The sequence below is a fragment of the Falco biarmicus genome, chromosome 2, assembly GCF_023638135.1.
Source record: "Falco biarmicus isolate bFalBia1 chromosome 2, bFalBia1.pri, whole genome shotgun sequence".
NCBI lineage: Eukaryota > Metazoa > Chordata > Aves > Falconiformes > Falconidae > Falco > Falco biarmicus.
The window spans coordinates 1,274,654-1,294,752 of record NC_079289.1 but is presented as its reverse complement, the minus strand read 5'-3'; the positions used below and the strand labels follow the sequence as shown (position 1 = coordinate 1,294,752).

Here is a 20,099-nt window from a genome sequence, read left to right as displayed (position 1 = left end):
TGTGGTGTTTGACAGTGATAATGTGCAGCTGTGGCCTTGCTTTGACGATGTGCAGCTCTAATCCTGCAGCAAAGATGTAAATAACTTTGAGGGAGTATGAGAATAAACCTGGATGAGACAGAAACAAGGGGGAACGTGATCTCACCTCTAGAGGATAAGGGAACAGCGGGAACAGCAGAGTCGCCTGTAGTGAGCAGGGGCTGGGTGCATGGACAGTAGAGCTTCAGAAATAATAAAGCTTTTAGCAGCGCACGTACAGAGTATAAATTATAAAAGCTGTAACTAAGTAACAATAAATGTCTTTGCCTCACAACCCTTGCAAGGTCCGTGCCTCGTATGCCACAGAAGTTATGCAGGAAGAAGCCTCCGAGTGAGGAAGTTCTGGCCCCGTGGGGGGATCCTGCGAGGGGATCTTGCAAGGGGTACCTGCAAGCGGATCCTGCGAGCGATCCTACGAGTGGTCCCTGTGAGGGCTTCCTTTGAGGTGCCCCTGTGGGGGGATCCTGCGAGGGGATTCTGTGAGGGATTCCTGCAAGGGGTTCCTGCGAGGGCTTCCTGTGAGGGGTCCCTGCGAGGAAATCTTGCAAAGGGATCCTGTGAGGGGATCCTGCTAGGGGATCCTGCGAGCGATCCTACGAGTGGTCCCTGTGAGGGCTTCCTTTGAGGTGCCCCTGTGAGGGGATCCTGCGAGGGGATCCTGCGAGGGGATTCTGTGAGGGATTGCTGTGAGGGGATCCTGCGAGGGCTTCCTGTGAAGTGTCCCTGCGAGGGGATCTTGCAAAGGGATCCTGTGAGGGGATCCTTCGAGGGCTTCCTGTGAGGGGATCTTGCGAAGGGATCCTGTGAGGGGATCCTACGAGGGGATCCTGTGAGGGCTTCCTGCGAGGGGTCCCTGTGAGTAGATCCTGCGAGAGGATCCTGCAAGGGCTTCCTGTGAGGGGTCCCTGTAAGGGGATCCTGTGAGAGGATCCTGCTAGGGGATCCTCCGAGGCGATCCTGCAAGGGGTACCTGTGAGCTATCCCTGTGAGGGGACCCTGCGAGGGCTTCCTGTGTGTTGTCCCTGTGAGGGCATCCTGCGAGGTGTCCCTGTGAGGGCATCCTGCGAGGTGTCCCTGTGAGGGGATCCTGCGAGGTGTCCCTGTGAGGGGATCCTGCGAGGTGTCCCTGCGAGGGGATCCTGCGTGGTCTCCCTGTGAGGGGTCCCTGTGAGGTCCTGATGCCAAAACGGCACAGAGTAACTGCTCAGAGACGAATTTTGTCTTTAAGCAGCAAAAGTATTTATTTCATGCAATGCTGGGGAGCTAGCCGGTTTGCACCGGACAAACTAGCTCCAAAATTTTCAGTGAAAAATTAGGTATCTTATGCAGTTTTCGTGAGAGGTTACACAACATCTTTACATACATACTCATTTGATTTTGACACCTAATCATTCCATTCACAATAGGTGGGATCTAGGTGGAGTAGACCTGTAGAGGGATTTTTAAAGGACCGAGGACATATGTTACCATTGTCTGGGTTGGGCAACCCAGGCCTGTTGGTTGAAGCTGCAGAGCAGCTTTAAATTGTCCTGGGAACAAGCAGTGGGAGAAGGAAAACAGGCTATGCACGAGCAAGAAGCCAGGTGCAGAGCAAACCCTGGGAACCGCGAGATCAGCACCCGCTCACCGGCACACTCTGATCCGGCGCCTGCAGCACGCTCACCGATCAGCGACACGGACGCCCGCGTGGCCAGAGACTTTTATCCAATCACCTGTGTGTAAAGTCGTGTGAGCGGTCGGTTTAAGTTATAAATATGACCTGTTTGTTTAATGAGGTGAGCACGGCATGTAGCCATATTGTGTGGTTGTTGTGACTTGGCCGACTCTCCACGGGGGACCCTCCGTAGACCTTTCAGTTTCCTGAACTGTTCCTGAATCATTGAACAAATGATTTCCTGACTTGATGGTCTCCTTATGGTGCCCAACTTACCTTTTCTAATTATTCAGAGTACATTCAGCGGAACCTTTTCTAATTATTCAGAGTACATTCAGCGGAACCTTTTCTAATTATTCAGAGTACATTCCTTTCTCTACACAAACAGAGCATCACCCAGAGCATTGTACCAAACTCATCCTGACTAATCTTTTTTTTTTAAGACCTTGTTCTGTTTCAGTCCCTGTGAGAGGATCCTACGAGGGGATTCTGCGAGGGCTTCCTGCGAGGTGTCCCTGCGAGGGGATCCTGCGAGGTGAGTCCTTGCGATGGGATCCTGTGAGGGGATCTTGCGAGGGGATCCTGTGAGGCGAGTCCCGCCCAGCAGCCGCCCGCCACAGGGCCTGGCCCAGCCCCTCAGCCGGGGAACCCTGAGGAAAACCTGCTTCAGGTCGGGTGAGACAGCGTGAAGACAAGGAGCTGTGAGGGAAAGAAATGTGGGGAAGGGCCCTGCGAGCACGGAGGGCAGGGAAGGAGGGAGCTGCAGGTGGGGGACTGCCCTGCAGCCCCCGGAGAGGAGGCCTGTTCCCCCTGAGGGGCCAGGGCGAAGCGCGGGCGAAGGAGTGGCAGAGAGGAGCCGCCATGAGCTGAGCAGAGCCCCTGTCCCCGGCGCCACTCAGAGGGGGCAGAGGAGGTGGGTGATGCAAGAAAATAGAGTGAAAACCCTAAAACTCTGCAGACAGGAGTTGCACAGATGACAGGAACTATCAACAGTCAGGCAGGAGCCTCATTAGCTGCGAGAAGGTCTGGAGCTCGGCCTGTGCAGCGCTTCAGAAGGGACGGTCAGTACAGGCGCAGAGGAGCCCCACAAGCATGTCCATCAGTAGCCTTCTGACAAGGACTTGCTAAGTGCTAAAAGAAAAACTGCTGAAGTTGTAAGGCTCGAGGGCACGAGGTTAAAATAGTTGTGGTAGGGGGAGATCCCGACCTCCTACTCAAGTGGCCCCCCCAAAGAGAGTGAACCCCTGCTCGGGGAGCATGCCCAGTAAAGTTAAAATGAACTGTACCTTCAAATTGAAGCGAGGAAGCAACTAACCAATATTTAGTTAGCTGTAGACTTTGGGCAGAACTAACCAACTTCACTGTATAAATATGCATTGTGAGTACAACTAGGTGTGCAAGTTAGGAGGAGCGACCCCCCCTTGCACCTGGCGCTGCAATAAACACACCCGCTTTATAACTTACCCCGAGTTATGGAGTTTAATTCCGCATGCCAGTGTGAGGAATGAGGGTGCCTGTGGTGCTATGGGGGTGGGGGGGGTGGGGGGTAGGGGTGTGTGAGGCGTGTGGGGGGGAGCTGTGTGAGGAGGGGGGTGCCTGTGGTGCCACGGGTGGAGGGGGATGAGGAGTGGTTGTCTGTGGTGCCATGGGTGAGGGGTGGTAGGGGGGTGGGGGTGGGGGTGTCTGTGGTGCCATTGGGGGTGGGGGTGCCCGTGGTGCCATGGGGTGGGGGGGTGAGGAGTGGGGGTGTCTTTGGTGCCATGGGTGGGCGTGTTGGGGGTTGTGTTTGAGGAGTGGGAGGTGCCTGTGGTGCCATGGGGGGGTGAGGAGTGGGAGTGTCTGTGGTGCCACGGGTGGGCGGGGTGAGGAGTAGGGCTGTCTGTGGTGCCATAGGTTGGGGTGGGGGGGGTGAGGAATTGGGGGTGCCTGTGGTGCCATGGGCGGGGGGGAGTGGGATGTGAGGAGTGGGGGTGCCCGTGGTGCCATGGGGTGGGGGGGTGAGGAGTTGGGGGTGCCTGTGGTGCGGTGGGTGTGGGGGTGTCTGGGTGTGCGAGCAGGGCGTGGGAGGGTGCCCACGGGTGTCTGCGTGGGGTGTTACGTGAGTGGTGGGCGTGGGAGGGTGTTTGTGTGGGGTGCAGGTGTCTGCTGGGGGGGCGGTATGTGGGGACTGAGAGGGTGAGCCTGGGTGTTTGCGTGGGGTGTGCACGCTGTGGGTGTTTTGGGGTGTGAAGGACGTGGGCTGTGTGCCATGCTGGGGTGTGTTTAGGAGGTGTAGTGAGGCGACTGTATTTATGTGTTGGGTGTGCGCAGGGTATGTGCGTGTGTGTGAATGGAGGTGCATGAGGGCGTTTTGTGGGTGGTTGTGTGCGTGTGAGGAAGGTGTATGTGTGTAGTGGGGTGTGTGAGGGTGTTCACGGGTGGTTTTGTGGGGTGTTCATGGGTAGTGGGGTCTATAGGTGGGTGTTGGGAGCTGTAGTTACAGGGGTATGTGTTGGAGGTGTGGGTGTATGGACTTACGTGTTGGGGTGTGCTACCAGCATGTGTGGAGCTGCATGAGGGGTGTGTGTGTGAGTGTTCATACATCTGTGCATGTCTGTACAGTGGTTGTATGTGTCAGTGTAGGGGAACAGGTGTGAGGGGGTGTCAGGAGTGAGGGGGGTGCATGTGAGTGGCTGTGCATGGGGAGCATGGGTGAGGGGTTGCACAGACAGAGGTAGATGTGTACTCCTGCGTGTACCGGCAGGTGCGGGTGTCCCCTGGCTGGTGTCCTGCTATACCCTGTGCTGTCTTGCCGGCTGAGTGGCCGTGGTGTGCCCTGGCAGTGTAGCACACAGCTGCCCTCCTGCTTACAGTGCTGCATGAACACACACCATGCACCTGTTGCAGGAGTCGTTTACCCCAAATACCGGCACTGGGTGCAAACACTGTAGTCAACCTATGCCATAGTGTGTCAGAGCAGCGTCCAAGTGGGGAGACACCATCAGATGGCACTGGGAGACCATCTCCTGCTACAGGGACACAGTTGAGAGTGATGCAGCGCCTTCGAAGTTTATTTCTGAGGTCCAGAGTGTCCACAAGTGACAGGGGAAGAAGGAATTAGGGGTGAAGCAGAAATCCCATTAGTCATTGTCCACACAGTCCAACTCACACACACACACACACACCAGTGTCTGCGTTTTGCCATCTTGAGCTGGAAAATAATGTTCATACTCCAGGCACCTCATGCACTTCTCCGTTTTAGGAGGTGATGCTCCTCATATGTCCCTGAAAGTGTTCCTTCGCCTAAAGCCTGACACCTCATCTGTGGCTATGCTTGGAAAGAGCTGTTTAAAGCAAAGTAATGTTAGAGACAGTGAAAATTTTAACCCATTTTTTTTCTTTCCGGCTCTCCCCAGGAATGTTGCGGTCAAGATGGCTACGACAGGACTGTATAAAATGGGTGATGGAAGCAGCCATGCCACTAACTGCTTCCCTGCCAGGAACATTTTGTCGCAAGTAAAGGAGGTGACACTTCTTTGAGTGCTGCTGGTGAAGTGTCCCTCCAGAATAACGTCGTGTCCATAGGGGCAGGTCCACCATCCGCTTTGTTGTTGGGCCACGTAGAGGGTACATTCAGCTGTGGTTTCTTGTATCAACATCACAGCTGGTAACGCAGGTAACAGTTGATAACAGAACTTAACACAGTACCCAGAGAGCCTTACATTTGTTTAAAGCTGCACTGAAATGAAGAGGGCGAGGTGGCCAAGGCACATGTTAAATGAGGGGTCAAGGAGCCATCTCCACATGCCGGCAGGAGGGAAGCTTCAGGCTGGCATGTGGACAGCACAGTGTGGCTCTCCAGCAGCTATTCTGAGCTACAGCTTCTCCTTTTTCTCTGGGCCTTCAGAGTCACATCTGGGAAATGCTTAGAGTGGTCTACTACGCTGGTTAGGGGTCTGGAGCGCAGAACCTTCCAGGGCAGGCTGAGGGTTCCTGAGCTTGTTTTTTGTCTGGCCAAGAGGAGTCCAGGGGGAGATTGTGGCTTACAGCTACCTGAAAGGCAGCTACAAACTTTTAAACAGTGGCAGATGGCATAACTAAAGCAAAAACTTCACCTGGGGAGGTCTAGGCTGGATATCAGGAGGAATTTCGCTGGGAGGAGGTGCAGCTCTGGGCCAGGTTACCCTGGGAGCTGGTGGCATTGCTAGACAAATCCACGACTGACTGATCTAACGTTGCTGATGGTCCTGTTTAGGGTGGGAGGTTGGACTGGTGATCTCCAGAAGGCTCTTCCAGCCCATGTTTCCATGTCTGCAACCTGTGGCTCCATTAACATCTATAAAGTAGCATGTTTCTCCTCTTCTATGACTCTGGCTGTAGCTTTAATGTTCCACATCTTCAATTCATGGTCACTGAACATGTCATACTTCAGTATTTCCCCTTACAGGGGATTTTAAAATGACGGATTTCACTTGCCAGGCTGAAGCACCAGGCAGCCTGCAGCTACTTTGAGAAGGGCACTTTTGGAGGGTTGTGTGCTCACCTTGCCATCTCCTCTGCCTTGGTCCATCATCGTGCTAGGGTCTGGGCGCTGGATGCTGGCAGGCAGAGCTACCCCAAGGGCTTGGACGGAGAAGGGGACCACCAGGAAGACACCACAGCAGAGGAGAAAGTCCCCAGAGTCTACCTCCATGGAAGAAAATAACGAAGGCAATGTCCTGGGTGAACAATTTCTGGTGACTGCAGATTTCCTCTGTTATTGCCTAAATGTTCTGAAGGCGCTTTGTGGAGCTGGGGAGATCCTGCTGGTGGACAGACTCTGTAGCTGCCTCTCCCTCCCCATCTCCATGCCACCTTCTCCCCCTTTCCCATGATCCAAGGCACTGGGGCCTCCCATCACCTGGGAGGGCAGCTGAGGTCTGGTTTTGGGGCTCAGGTCCCAGGGTACAACATGCAGGATTGCTGTAGGACTAACCATTTGTGTTTCTTTGGTTTGGTTTATTTTTGGTTGGGTTTTTTTTTTTTTTCCCTAGACGAAGCACCACTGTTTGAAGAACCCCTCTGACCTGTGCTCTGTGAACGTAAGCAGCCAAAATCTGGTCTCTGTGAGTACCAGAGTCTCAAAAAGTATTATGGAATTGCCTTAAAAATTGAAAACTTTACCAAATTATCACATGAGCGCCTGGAGATCAGAGAAGACACATGGTAGAAGTAGGTGTGTTTTCCTGCCCAGTCAGCTGTGAACAGTTTGGAGGATTTGTCCTATAAACTTTTGGACTGTGTCTTCACAATCAAATTAATTCGGTCTTCATTAATTGTAGACCCTTTCCTACTTACCTCCCCTTGCAAAATGCTGTTCCTTGGATTTAGGGGTGTTTATCACAACTATGGTAGGAATTCAGCTTGAGAAGTGGCTTCTATTTGGGTTCACGACTAACTTGCGACAGGTTGCTGATAGGTTTTTAGTGTCTTTTTAGGGGTCCTTCCTGGTGCTGTGAAGGTCAGATGTGCTAAATCACAGGGTGGCTGCGTTCGCTGGGTCACATGTAGAATGAGATGGTCTAGGAGCCCTGCAACACACACAGGGGAGCGAGGTCAGCAGCGAGGGCTTTGTTTTGGGGGTCCACTAGTCCAGGTCTTGTGGATGTGATCACTGAGGCAGCTGTGTGTTAAACAAGTATTTTCAGAGGGTTGCTCTCTGTAGTCAGAAAAACAAATGAAGAACTAATTATGGGAAATGCTATGATTTAGGCATTCTGAAAAAGCAGACATCCCGTTGTTTTAAATCAATTTAGGGCTGGAGCAGCATGATGGAGCAGAATTTTCTTCTGTATTTTTCAGGCTAAATATGATCTTGAGAAATTTGATTGTGTTGCTTTTATAAAAGCTGCTGAGAATCTGCTGACACTAGGTGAGGGATTGCATTACCAAAAAATATAGATGCTGCTTTTCAACTTGGGGAAGCTTAGCTTGTCTGAACAAAGATCTAGAGCTTTACAAAGGTTCAAGGTACACATGCAGCACTTCTTTGCAGAATTGCTTCCTTCCTGTTACTGTGTTGAAATCTTGGTGCTAATTGTCTTTATTGTAATGATAACTGTGTGCCACTGTGGTATCCTTTTCATTATTAGAAAACAAAGCTCTTTACAAAGAAAATCCCCATTTAATATAGAGAAGTGTGGAATAAATGAAATGACTTGTCCCAGAAGCTCAGAAGGTTAATGGTAGAGCTGGGAGGTGATTCCAAATCCAGTGTCATGGGCTCAGTTAATTGGAGGAAGAAAAAAGGAAATCCCTTTATAACTAGTAAAACATACAAGCTAAATGTGCCATCACTGGCTTCAAGGATTAATCTGATTTGGGGTGAGAGCAAATGCATGAAAGCAAACCAGAGTAGGCTGGTGGGGCATCGTGTATTGTACAGACAGTCATCTAACTGAGCTGGCATTTTCTTTCAAACATGCCCACTGATAATACTAGTGCTCTTGTTCTTGCTGGTTTTAGCCCATTCCAGACCTGGGTAAGATGTGATTTGTTCTGTTACTGCTGTTCCTCACTCGCTGGAGCGTTTTCTTTTCCACCCTTGCAGAGTCATTTTGGAAGTTTCCAGCACTGCGGGAACTGGAACTTTCCTTGAATGGACTAAGAAATCTCAAAAGCACTGCTGGAGACTTCCTGCATTTGGAAGTAAGATGAGGGGGATCTAAGACCTTATTCATCTCCTCCCAACCGTCATGCTGAAGCCTACATGTAGCATTGATGTATGTCCCTGCAGTGTGAGTTCTCTGAAACTTGCAGGGTCTTTCTCTCTTCCTGCTTCCTTGTGACTCCAGGAAGTCCTTTCTGCTGTGCCCCTCAAGGACCTTCACATCTTGCTTGCTCCTCGCAGATCCCTAGTGCTCAGCCCCTTGCCACAGGACTTCTTGTCTCCCCTTTGCTTTAGGATCCTTTCCCTGCAGTGTGTCAGTCACTCATGGCAACCCTCACCACCCTGATGCTGTGTGGCCCCTGATGAATCCCCATCCTCCTCCACACTGTGCTCTACCTCTCTGCATCCCACCCTCCTCCTCCCCAGATAGGTGTCTGCAGTCTCCCCAGCTTATAGGCTGCCTTTCTAACACAGCAAAGGGGGCAGTTTGGTTTTTTCTTTAAAAAAGAGGCAAAGTAGATCCTAAGAACAGGCACAGCTGCTTGGTACAATGGCTGTAGTTGTCCTCTCCCTCCAGCTTGGAGTGCGTCTCTGCTATAGGGAGTTCAGGCTCTAGCTCAGCTGTACTGACTTTATCTAGGTTTGCTCTCTTTGAGGAGGTGTCCTTGTCTGGATTTCTCTGGTTTCTGATTGCTGCTGGATATGAAGTTTTGCCTTAACAGGTTTCTTTCTTCTTGTTTTATTCTAAGAATTGTTCATGGCTCAGCTCTCAGCTCTGTATGCTTGAGTCCTGGCTTCCCGCCTGCCTGCAGGCTTTGGAAGGTCCCCAAATCCATGAAATGTAGGAGACCATCTCCCACATTTGTCCCATGCACTGCTGGTTACTCACTCAAGGATTTGACCCAGTCAGTGGGCAGTGCCCAGGTGATGGGGAACCAAATTTCCAAGGCTCATGAGGCCAGGGTTAACCCTGTCCTTCCCTGTGTGCCTCTCTGTGAACGGCTCTGTTGCTGCTATCAGCTACAAGAGGTGAGGATGGGACCTTCCTAAACTACCCTTGCTGCCATGCCCCTGTGGACCTCAGCTTCATCCGTGACCAGTGTCTGGGATCTCATTTGCTGACAACCCAGAGAAATCAGCCCTGGGAAGGCTGATTGCAAATTCATATTAAATTGATTTGAAAAGGGCTTTGAGCGCCTCCCGGGAAAACGCAGCCTATTGTAATGCCCCAGCAATGCTATTCCTGTTCATGTATCTTAGAAACCCTTGTCCTCACTCCCAGCAGGGCCTGCTCCTTGGCTTTCTCCTGGCTGTTGTCCTGTGAGTCACATGTGTGAGTGGGGGACCAGCTCTGGGCACTTCTGCCAATGTGCGCAGTCCCACCGCTGTAAGCGAAATCCCTGCAAGTCAGAGACGCTTACCCTAGGGCAGGTAGTAGCATGACTGAAAGTCTCCTGTAAATATTTACTACCTCGGGAAAGCCAACAGAGGCTGGTTTTTGCTGCAGGTCGTTGTTTCTTCTGTTTCCTTCAGAATCTGGATCTCTCCTACAATAACTTGTCCTCCCAGGACATTTGGACATTGGGAGATTTGTCCCAGCTCAGAGTCCTTCGCTTGATGGCCAACAGGCTTCGGTCCCTTCCTCCGGACCTGGCAGGCTCGAGGGAGTAAGTGCACATGGCAAGCGACGTGTCGGTTTGGTGGGGAGCCGCTGGCGTGCTGCGCTGCGCAGGCAGGCGGGGTGATGGAGCAGCAGGGCTGGCGAGGGGGGGGGTGAGCAGCGGGGGTGGGTGGCCTGGGGCTTGTCAGTCTGGGCAGCGGAGCTCTTCCCTTGCAAACTGGAAGATAAAATAACCTAATGGCTGGTGCTGGGTGGCAGGGAATGTTGTCCCAGCTCAGCCTCAGATCTCCTGGGTACCTGCTGTCATCAGCAGCTATAGAGGAACCTCTGGGCAGTGATGCAGCAGCCCTGTCAGGTGGCTGAGCCATGCGAGCAGGAAGCTATTTATTTATTGTTAATTAGATCCTTCACATACAACTTAGCCACAGTTGCCATGCCAAGGTATCCACTATTTGCCATTGTTGGAAATGAGATGCTGAGCTAGGCGGTCATTTGGACCAATTCAACGTAACTTTTTTGAGGTAGAACACTGGTTTTCTATTAAAAGGATGAAAACAGCCCCAGTCCAGTCTCCCAGCGGATACATCTTCCCACAGTGAGAGCAAATGATGTGTTTGTCACCTGTCTTTGCATGAGCGTATTATTAATGAGCCTCTCTCTATCTGCAGCTCTCCTCATTTAAGGTTTCCACCTCTGGAGATCTTGTCACTGGATGACAATCATCTGTCAGACCTGAGTGTCTTTGTGAGCCTGTCTCCTCTTTGCCGATACGGGAGGACTTGGCAGCAGATGGCTCTGGCTCCTGGGGGCTGGCAGTTGCCTCCATCAGCTGTTGCACAGTAGCAGGCTTAAAATCAAAACCAAAATCTTTCTGATTCACTCGGATACTTCCCTGTTTAGTCTCTCTGGTGTTGCAGATGGGACTGAACAGAAGCAAACAGCCTGCTGCAGAGCACGAGCTGGCCAAACCTGGCAGGTGGCTGGTAATTCAGCTCCTGTCCTGGGTGTTTGCTGATCTCCAGGTCTGATTTGAGAAATGGCAGTTGCTTTCCTCATTTTCCCTTCTTCAACCCAGCTCCACCCTTTATTCCAGTGCAGCAGCACTAGGAAAGGCTGTGGATCTGCTCCTTCTGTTTGATGTGGGCTTTCGTGATTCAGCCAGAGACAAGTGACTAGGAAGGGGAGCTGTTCACATGCCATTCAGCTGGGCTGTGCTGGGTTTGGGGACAGATGCAGAGACTACTGATGTTCTCCTTGTGCTTCCAGTGCTGTGAACTAGAGGTGGGAGTTGGTCTGGCTTGTTGCCCTGGCTCTGCCAAGGCATTCCCAGAGGAAACGGCACATTTTCTGCAGTGTTTGTGGGAGAGGAGGGCGAGTGGGTGAGGTTTAGGCATAAGACTGCAGGGCTGGAGTGCGGAAGTTTGGGTTTCTGCTCTTCCCTAAGCTGACCTTGGGCAAGTGCGTCGGTGATGTTTTACTTCCATGGGCTGGTGGAACATTGTTAGGGAATCCCAGTAGGACTGCAGCTCATCAGAGCCCTGGGTTATTTAATGAACTGCCAGGATGTCTCCTTGTCTGTTAAATTCTCAAGACGTGAGCTTAGAGCTAGGTGACCCTCAGGCTGGTGTGTGGGCCGAAGCTGTGCCAAGGACTGAGCCTGTGGTTGGGATTCGGAGAGGAGGAACGGGGCAGCGAGATGCAGGTGTTGCGGCTGCCTCCGCACTGCTGCTGGGAAGCCCAGGGGTGAGGCAGGTCGAGGGCCAGCTCCCTGCCCTGCAGGCACTGGGGTGAACAGGTGGCCGGGTGCACGCACAGATAGCAATCCTGGAGTTTCTTACACATTTCCTCTTCCCATAGCCTGAGGGAGCCGAATCTGGACAGGAACGGGATTTCAGCTGGCCCCTGCCCGCACCAAGCAGAGAGCAGGCAGTTCTTCCTCCGCTCGGAGCTGGACGGCTTCAGGGCAGAGTGGTACAAGTCCTTGAGCAGCTTCTGGCAGCCGTCCGGCCACCGCAGCAGGAGGGCACGGAGGTGCCAGCAGAGCTGGAAGTGGGGAAAGGACAGTTGTGCTGCGGAATGCCAGGGATCCAGGCAGGACGGGTGAGCAGTGCCTGCCTCTCCCTGCCCGCACTGAAACCGTGGGGTGTTTCGATGGGAGAGGGCTCCGTTATGTCCGGGTGAGGATCTGCTCATCGGTAAGTGAAGCTGCCTGACAAAACTAAAACAGTAAGAGGGGGATATATGGGACCATTTTAGACAGCTCAGCAAACCTGTACAGTCCCTCTGTATTTACTGGGAGCAATGGGTGCTTACTGGACTTGAATCACTCGAAAGCATACACCTGCCATGGTCCGGATAGAAGCGTGCCTTTCTCTCTCCGGGCCTTCTCCAGGCTAGCTTGCTCCAAAGGAGGCGTTTCATGCTGAATGGGAGGAAAACTGGCAAAACTGGAGAAATAATTCAGGTTAGTAAGTGGATTAATGTGCATCCTGGACAGGCAGAGAGCAGGAAGGTTGTGTGAACAGGTGGCCCGTGCTCAGGTCTGCATTCCTGGGGTAGGTCAGCTCGCCCCTCGGGGTGTCCTTACCAATGTGTGATGGTCCTTACCTCATGCTGGGCCACATGATAGGGTGGATCAGAAGCTTCCTGATGCCTCTTGTGTGGACTGGGCTGTGACGGAGGCTGCCGGTGGGGCTCCTCCAAGCACTTCTGTCCTCTGGCTCGCTGCAGCAGTCCCTGCTTGTTAGGTATATGTGGAGCAGGCAACAGTGCAACTTCTAGTGCTGGATTGGCAAGAGCAGCATGATGTGGGAAAGGCCTCGTGCTCACAGGTGAGACTGCAAACCAAAATCTACCTGCCAAGAGTTCCTGGCTGCCCTGAGGCCAGTAGTAAGGTTTCTACTGTGTTTGGGGATGTGAGCCTCACCTAGAGTGACGGGGCTGCCAGCAAGCTTGCTGTGGTGTGACTGGTCCTCCCTCACCTTGGGCATGTTCTTCTTGCCTGATGCTAGCTTGCTTTTCCAGGGTAATTCCAGCCTTGCCATGGCTGGGGCTGGCCCGGTGACCAGCCAGCTTCAGTTGCTACATGTAGAAACCCTCACTTTGCTTGTGTTTCATTTTAGAGGTTGCTTTTAATTCTGGCTCTCAGGAACGCCTGGTGCCGCTAAGAACTCTTGGCTGATCTGTAGTTTGAGCTGGAGCTGTGTGCTCTAAAATTCCCCTTCCCCAAGCCTCTCAGCTGAGTTTCAATGAGCCTGTGGGTACCGCTGGGATGCCGGGGGCCTGCGAGGCTCGCAGTGAGTATCGTCTCTCACCAGGGAGATCAGAAGCAAATTTTCCCATAACCAAGGGACACTGGAGCTTAAACTTATATTGCTTCCAAATGAAAGCTGGGTCACACTTCGCTCCTGACTGTGTGCCCCCTGCATGGGGGAGCGTGTTCTGCGGCTCAGGCGGGGACTGAAGCTCAGGAGCTGGGAGTTCACTCGTTCTTAGCACTGTAATCTTTTCCACCTCATCTGTTTACGTGATGCTTTTCAGAATCTGGTGTTTGAAGCCAACCCCCCTGATTTTTATTAGAACTTGAGTAAGAGGCTGAGCTTCAGAGATGCTGAGCACTCACAGCGTGTTCTAGCATAACAAACAGTGCATGCACATGCACACTCCCCGAGAGCACAGCTGCTTCCCCCCGGGCCTGTGCACGTTTTCAGTGCTGGATGGTGGAGTTTGGTGCATTTGACATGACTCCCTGAGGGCTCCCACAGTAACATAAAGGGCAAAGCAAGCTGCCAAGGGGGGTCTGAACCAAAAGCTCTTCAAATTATAGCTGTGTTTGGGCTCGGGAAGGTGGTATCCTGCCACTGGAGGTGTCTTCTGCCACTGAAGCCTTGGAAGCAGTGTCTCTGCTCACACTCTTCCTCCTCTCTTTAAGGTTGATCCCAGGGATGGAAGTCAATCTGTCTTGAAGACTGCTGGCTCCTTCCATGCACAGGGACACTTGTGTTCCCTTTCCTGAACTGAAGTATCTCAGCCTGGCCTTCAACAAGGTGATTTAGGTCCTGTGGCTCCAGGTAGATATAAAGGTTTGTCTGCCTGCGCTTGGTGTTAGTGCCCTGGGAGACACCCTGGCCTTTAGCTGCCACTGCAGAAGGGCGCGAGGCTCTCCCAGGCTCTTGTGTCCCTCTGCCAGCCCATGGGGACGTGTCAGATATCCAGGATCTCTCAGGTGGGAGAGGACACCTATTTAGGCAGCTGAATTGCACCCAGCTTGTCTAAACCCCTGAAGATTTGGGGATTTCATCAGAGAATGTATGAAAGATTGTCCTCCCCTTGGACTGATCCTTTCCTAGAGCTGCCTGGTGGATGCTGATGTCTCCTCGAGGACTTTGCTGTTATACCCGTCTGCTGAGCCACATCAGGCTCTCAGTGTGCCCCAGCAGACAAGTAACACGCAACAACATTTAAGCTCCTCTTCCTGGTGCTTTTGGCTCCTGCCCAGGGCTTAAGTCATGCTGCTTCCCAGCCGGGTGAGCTGGCAGTGCCGTTACCTTACCGCTGCTCAGCAAGGGGCATCCCCTGGGGCGGCTCTGCTTGCCTGCGAAGGGAGCTTTGCTGCCGTCCCATGTGTCGACACCCTAGTTTAGATCACTGGTGAGCTGGTTTCTGGCTGCAGTGCCCTGGCTAGGCTGTGGTTTGGACCACAGGGTGGAGAGGCAGGAAAAAAGTCCTGCCTCCCTACCTTGCAGCTCTTCCAAGCGATGGAGGCACCAGTCCTGTGGCTGCAGTATGCAGCAGGGAGAGGAGCGCCGTTTCTGGCCTTTGTAATCACAGGCAGCGGAGCTGCTGGGTGTCTCTGGTTAAGGGATGCCATGTCCCTCCTCCTCCTCCTCACTGCGCGTACCTGCCCAGTGCCAGGGTCCCGTAGCATTGGCAGGATGTGCTTTGGTGGGAGGGTTGTGATGAAACTCTACAGCCTCTGGCATGACTCAGTGCTTAGAGCGAACAGTAAACCATTTTATCTTGCAGATGGTGGATGAGACAGATCTCCTACCCTGGCTTTCTTCCTGTGCCCGAAGGAGCTGACATTCCACAGCAACCCTTTTACCACCACCCGAGCAGTACAGTCTGAGCCCAGCTCTGCAGGGCACTCCTGCTCTCTCCCTCCTTTGCTGTTAGTTCTCTGGGACAGGGATCACGTTGCTTTTTTGTGTTCGGACACTGCTGCCACACTGGCCCCCAAGGAGGTGCTTTAATCATTTCTGCTCTCTAATGAGCAACGCAGATGAACGCTGCTCTTGCAATCAGTGCCCTACTGCTGCTCCTGGCCCCATAGAAGTCCGTTAACAGCCCATCTGTGACTACGGCAGCGCAGTCTCAAGCTAAATTTTGCTCCCCAACTGGTGTTTATCCCACGAAGGACTTGTCTGAAGTGGGTCCATCTTTCTCAGCGCAGAGGATAAATCCCCAAATGTACCTGTGTCCTTGATGGGCGACGTTTGAAGGTAGCCAGAAGGATGCAGATGGAACATTGCAACGGTGGTGCTCCCTGCACGAGCTGTGTGTAGGCTAGTAAAGAAAACAGGTCAGGACTGCTCCTCTGGCCTTGGTGCCAACTAGCCCAGTCTGGTGTGTGTCCTTAGGGCGAAAGCATCTCCCTACAAAACAGGGTGGCTTCTAGTCTGGTCCCTGGGCTGGGCCTGGGGTTAGTTGGTGCAGTGTGCTGCCAGCAAAGGAGCGGGGGACGGGCTCTCCACCAGCTGCCTGCAGCGCTGGTGAACCTCTGCTCCTCCAGAACAGCCACCTCTGCTGACCTGGCTCCTCCAGCACAATCTGGGGATTAAACTTGTCCGACAGAAGAACCTAGCAGCAGAGAGGTGGCACTTCTCCATCCCTCTCAAAGCCAGCCACAAGGTAAGGAGGGATGTGCCTTGGGAGTGCAGGGGTTTTCCTGCCTAAGGGAGGGATGAAACCCTTGCTGCAGTGCTCAGGGCAGGATTGCCCAGGAACTGGCTTGCTGGAGAGCATGGGAAGAGCTGGTGGGACACGTGGATCTCAGTGGGGTTGGAAGAAATGGAGAAAAGGGTGGGAAGGATTTGAAGTATTTTGCTCAGGATGAGGCTGGGGAGTCCAATCACCCCCTTATAGCTGCCCCAGGCAGGGTTTCTCACTGGGTTTTTGGATTCAATTCTGCCCGTTGGTCTTGGCTGAGGGGTCCTGTGGGACTGAAGATGCTGCCAGGGTATCCCTAGAGCCAGGGCTGCCCTGATGCTCTCTGCCCCGTAAGGACCAGCCTCCAGCCGTTGGACCTGACCCAAGGCCAACAATCATGGCAGCATGCACGGACGTCTGTTGTGTGTCCCCAGGTCATGTCGCATCTTCCCAAAGTCACAAAGCAGCTGCTGATGCTGGAAGCTCCTGCCAAGACCTTTCTGCTCCCAGCTGTGGTGGAGGCTGCGAGAGATGCTGCACCTCCGAGTCTGGCCCAGCCACTGACCCCCATCAGCTCTGTGACCCCAGCCAGCAGCCAGCAGCTAGTGCTGGGGGAAGGGGAAAGCGACTCCAGGCCTCCTCCTGGCTCAGCCGAGGAAGATGCTGCATCCCTCTTCATGACGCAGGTGAGGCTGGGCTTTAAGTGTCCAGGACTGCAGGGCTTGTCCAGAAATAGTCCACTCATTTCCTAAGTGAATGAACTGTGTGCATGTGCTGTGGGTACCAGGGGTTATAACCCTCCTCTGATTGCAAGGGATTTAAGGAAGGAAGCACTAGCAAGAAGCATACATATGGCATTGTCACCAAGAGCAAAAAACGGTGGCCTATTTTGCAGGGTGGCAGGGGGTTGTGCTGGCTTGGTGGGTAGCCCAGCTGCAGGGACTCATCAGTCCAGCGTTGTCCCTGCAGTGTCTGCTGGAAGGCTCCCTTCTAGAGCTCACCATGGCAGCATTTTGACTTGATTTCCCTGAAAATCTTGGGATTATCAGGGGAAAAAAAAGTCTGCACCAGGATGGAGGTGGCCTCTCTCTCCTGTGCCCAGTCCTGCCGAGCAGAGATGGGATGAGGCTGTGTGGCTTGGTGCCACCGGGAGAGACCTTGGCCGCAGCGGGACAGGCTCTGGCTGACTCCATCAGCTTGACTGGTAAGAAAGGACTGCTGTGAATTCCTTTATTTTGCTGCTCTGAGGTGGAGGATGTGTCCAGACCCCTGCTGAGACCTGTGGCAGAGGACAGACTGGAGAAGAGTGAGCAGAGGGGGGAGGGAAGCTCCCAGGTGGTTCCAGAGCAATACAAAGCCTACAAGGAGCTGCTCAGTGGAGGCACAGATGCAGATTTTGTAGAGCCAGTTGGTGACTGAAGATAGCGGAGGGCTCCTGCTTAGAAAAGCCTTGGAAGGCTGATGAGCAGTATGGTCCGCTGACCAAGAAAGAAGCAGCAAAGAATTTTGTTGTCCTGTTCTCCCTCTGGTTCATAGGGATACAGAAGAACACTGTACATCTTGAAACACCCCCTGCTTTACCGGGGTGCCAAGCCACAACTGGATGGTGTGCAAACGCCCTACATGCCTCAGGGAGAGGTAACGAGCCGAAGCTCTGAAGTGAGGCTGGTTGCGTCTGTATCTGGATCAACTCACGTGTTTGGATGGATGCTGAGAGCCTGAGCGTGGGCTTGGCCCGTTCCTGGTCCCAGTGCCTTGCTGTTCTCTCTCCCTCATGGCGTGGTGCATGCAGCCCCCACGGGAACTGACCTGCGGGGATGGGACAGCTCGGCACACTGGGGCTGGTAAATGGCAAAGAGCTGTGCTAGCCCCCGGGCAGCATGGGCTTGTCACCAGCGCCCCGGAGAAAGCCAGCCCTATCCCAAGGGAGATGGAGGAAACGGCCTCTGAGCTGGGTCTGCGGGGTGGGCTGCAGGAGTTACTCTGTGAATCACTGCACTGCGCTGGAGCTGTAGAAAGCTGATCCAATGGTGCTCAGTAATCTTTAGTTGATGTCTAAACTGGACCAGCTTGGTAAAAAAAAAGAAAAAAAAAAAAAAAAAAGACCATCTCACCTATCTCCTGCAGAAGCATGGGCCTGCGTTTGGGAGAGGGGGCAGGAAAAGGAGGTGGAGGATTATGGGCCTGGAGGGTGGAGGGGAGGCACACTGCAGCCTCCTGGTCTTCCTTGCAGCGTGGGAGGATGCCCAGCCTTCCTGCCTGAAAGGCAAAAGCAGAGGTCCGGGAAGCAATCCTCGTGGCCATGAGAAACACCTTGACCATTACTGAAGTCGCCTTGGGTATGTTCCCACAATCCCAGCCTCTCCGGTTGGTGGTACCACAGGGGCAGGATCTGGACGTAAAGGTGTCCTTGAGCTGCTGGGGGCCCAGGGTGTGGCTGAGGTGGGAACGGAGGGTCCCCCCCACTGCAGCAGCCTCCCGCCATGTCCCTGCAGAGAGGACGAGGGCTTCGTCTGCTGAACGCCCACAGCCCACCCCACGAGGCTGGACCCCGAGCTCTGGCTGCTGGTTAACAGTTAACAGCGGGGTAGATGCAACACAGGCATCGCGGGGGTCCCCTGGATCCACAGCTGGATTAATCCCAGCCCAAACGCAGCTGCTGGGAGAACGCCTTGGAGTGAAAGTGGGTTTGCCCCCCGAGATGAAGCGGGACTCGGGCCTCCGAGCACCGGCCACGCTTGATCTCCATCCCAGCCCTGACAGTGGTACGATCCTGAACTGCTAGTGCAAGCAGGGCCCGGTGACCCCCCGGTGCTGTCCCTTTTCCCTGCACCGGTGACGCAAGACAGGAGGAAAGAGAGGCAAGAAATTCAGGCACTTTTTGCAGGCTACAGTAAGAGCCACTGGCCAGGCTTAAACCCAGCGCACCTGCCTTTGCTCTTGAGTTGCTCAGGACCGCCAGTGCATTTGCTTTTGGGGCTCCCGTGTTTTGTACGCGTGTCAGGCTAGAGCTGGATCCCAGTAGCTGCCTTTGTGTCCCTGCGGTGCAGGGATCGAGAGCGCTGGGGCCGCCGGTGAGCGGAGGGATGGGGGGGAAGGTCAAGTATCGCAGCCAAGGAGCTTTCTCATCGCTCTGCTCACAGCCCTGGCCTTTCCCAGCCTCTGTTTTGCAAAAGAGGAAATCCAGCCCCAGGGCATACCCTAACGGAGGCCGATGGAGGAATTCCAGGAGGTGTCCGAGATCTTCCTGGAAGCAGGGGAGGAGATGGCCAAGCATCAGATGAGGTGCAGGTGGTAAAAGCCCTTCTTGTAGAGGCAGCATCCAAGCAGGCGTGCCCCAGACAGCTGCAGCTGCCAGGGAGGAGAATGGCCAAGAAGGTGCCCAAAGGTTAGTTGGCAGTATAGCCAGGGGTTGAATAAAGCATCCCACACCTTGGTCCTCTTGGACAAAATGTTTTTAACTTGTTTGGAGCCGCTTTCCCCCTCTTGAGGTTGGAAAATCCAGTGCAGTGAGAAGATTCATCTCAGGCTTTCAGGCAGTGAATTCCAGCTTGAAAGCACCGATCCAGCCACAACGCTGCAATGACAGCACACGAAAACCGTATCTGCTCGTTGTGCTCTGCAGTTCCTGGAAAATAAGGTGTGTCCTCATCCATCCCTGTGCAAAAACTAACTTGTAAGAAAAACTACTGCACCCTCTAGGCATTGCAGGCAGGTTTTGGCCAGCAATGAACAGGGCAGAGCTCCGTCACCGCCTGTCCCACGATGAGCACAGCTCACCACGGGGCTCTGCCTGTGCTGACCCACCGGTTGTACAAGGAGGGCTTGTGGGTGAGCAGCAACACCGTGACCCTTAACTGGTCCAGCGCTGGTCTGTCCCACAGCCAAGTGCTGGGGACAATCCATCTCACGCCGGAGCAGCGCTGCTGTGGCAGCTCTGAGCACGGAGCTTCATCCCACTGCAGGACACGAGTGTGTGCAGGAGCCAAGCTGGGCACAAAATGGTGATTAAAAACCCCAAATTCATCCCCCAGCCTGGCACCTCTAAAAAGAGCTGCATCAATGCAACCAGAAGGGTTGGGATGAGTGGTGGGGAGTGATGGAGGATGATGCTCACTTCCCACTGGCTGCTCACCTACATGGAAAACACAGCATTATACTCACCTTACCTTTTTTTTTTCTTTTTTTTATCTCACCCCCCCCCCCAAAAAAAAAACCCCAACAACCCC

The 20,099-nt window shown here is 53.5% G+C and overlaps 1 protein-coding gene across 1 annotated transcript; it reads left to right on the top strand.

The window, feature by feature from the left end:
- Nucleotides 1–4,770: 4,770 nt before the first annotated feature.
- Nucleotides 4,771–20,043, top strand: XRRA1 (X-ray radiation resistance associated 1). The gene is given in 22 exon segments (XM_056327684.1): nt 4,771–5,181; nt 6,186–6,408; nt 6,706–6,777; nt 7,514–7,583; nt 8,262–8,359; nt 9,855–9,988; nt 10,611–10,706; nt 11,797–11,942; nt 11,945–12,119; nt 12,352–12,406; nt 13,874–13,914; nt 13,916–13,988; nt 14,968–14,992; nt 14,995–15,056; nt 15,309–15,312; nt 15,734–15,852; nt 16,305–16,556; nt 17,407–17,508; nt 18,104–18,209; nt 19,030–19,071; nt 19,074–19,112; nt 19,115–20,043. Coding segments are annotated over 22 exon segments (2,349 nt in total). The 5' UTR covers nt 4,771–4,915; the 3' UTR covers nt 19,264–20,043.
- The last annotated feature ends 56 nt before the right edge of the window (nt 20,044–20,099 follow it).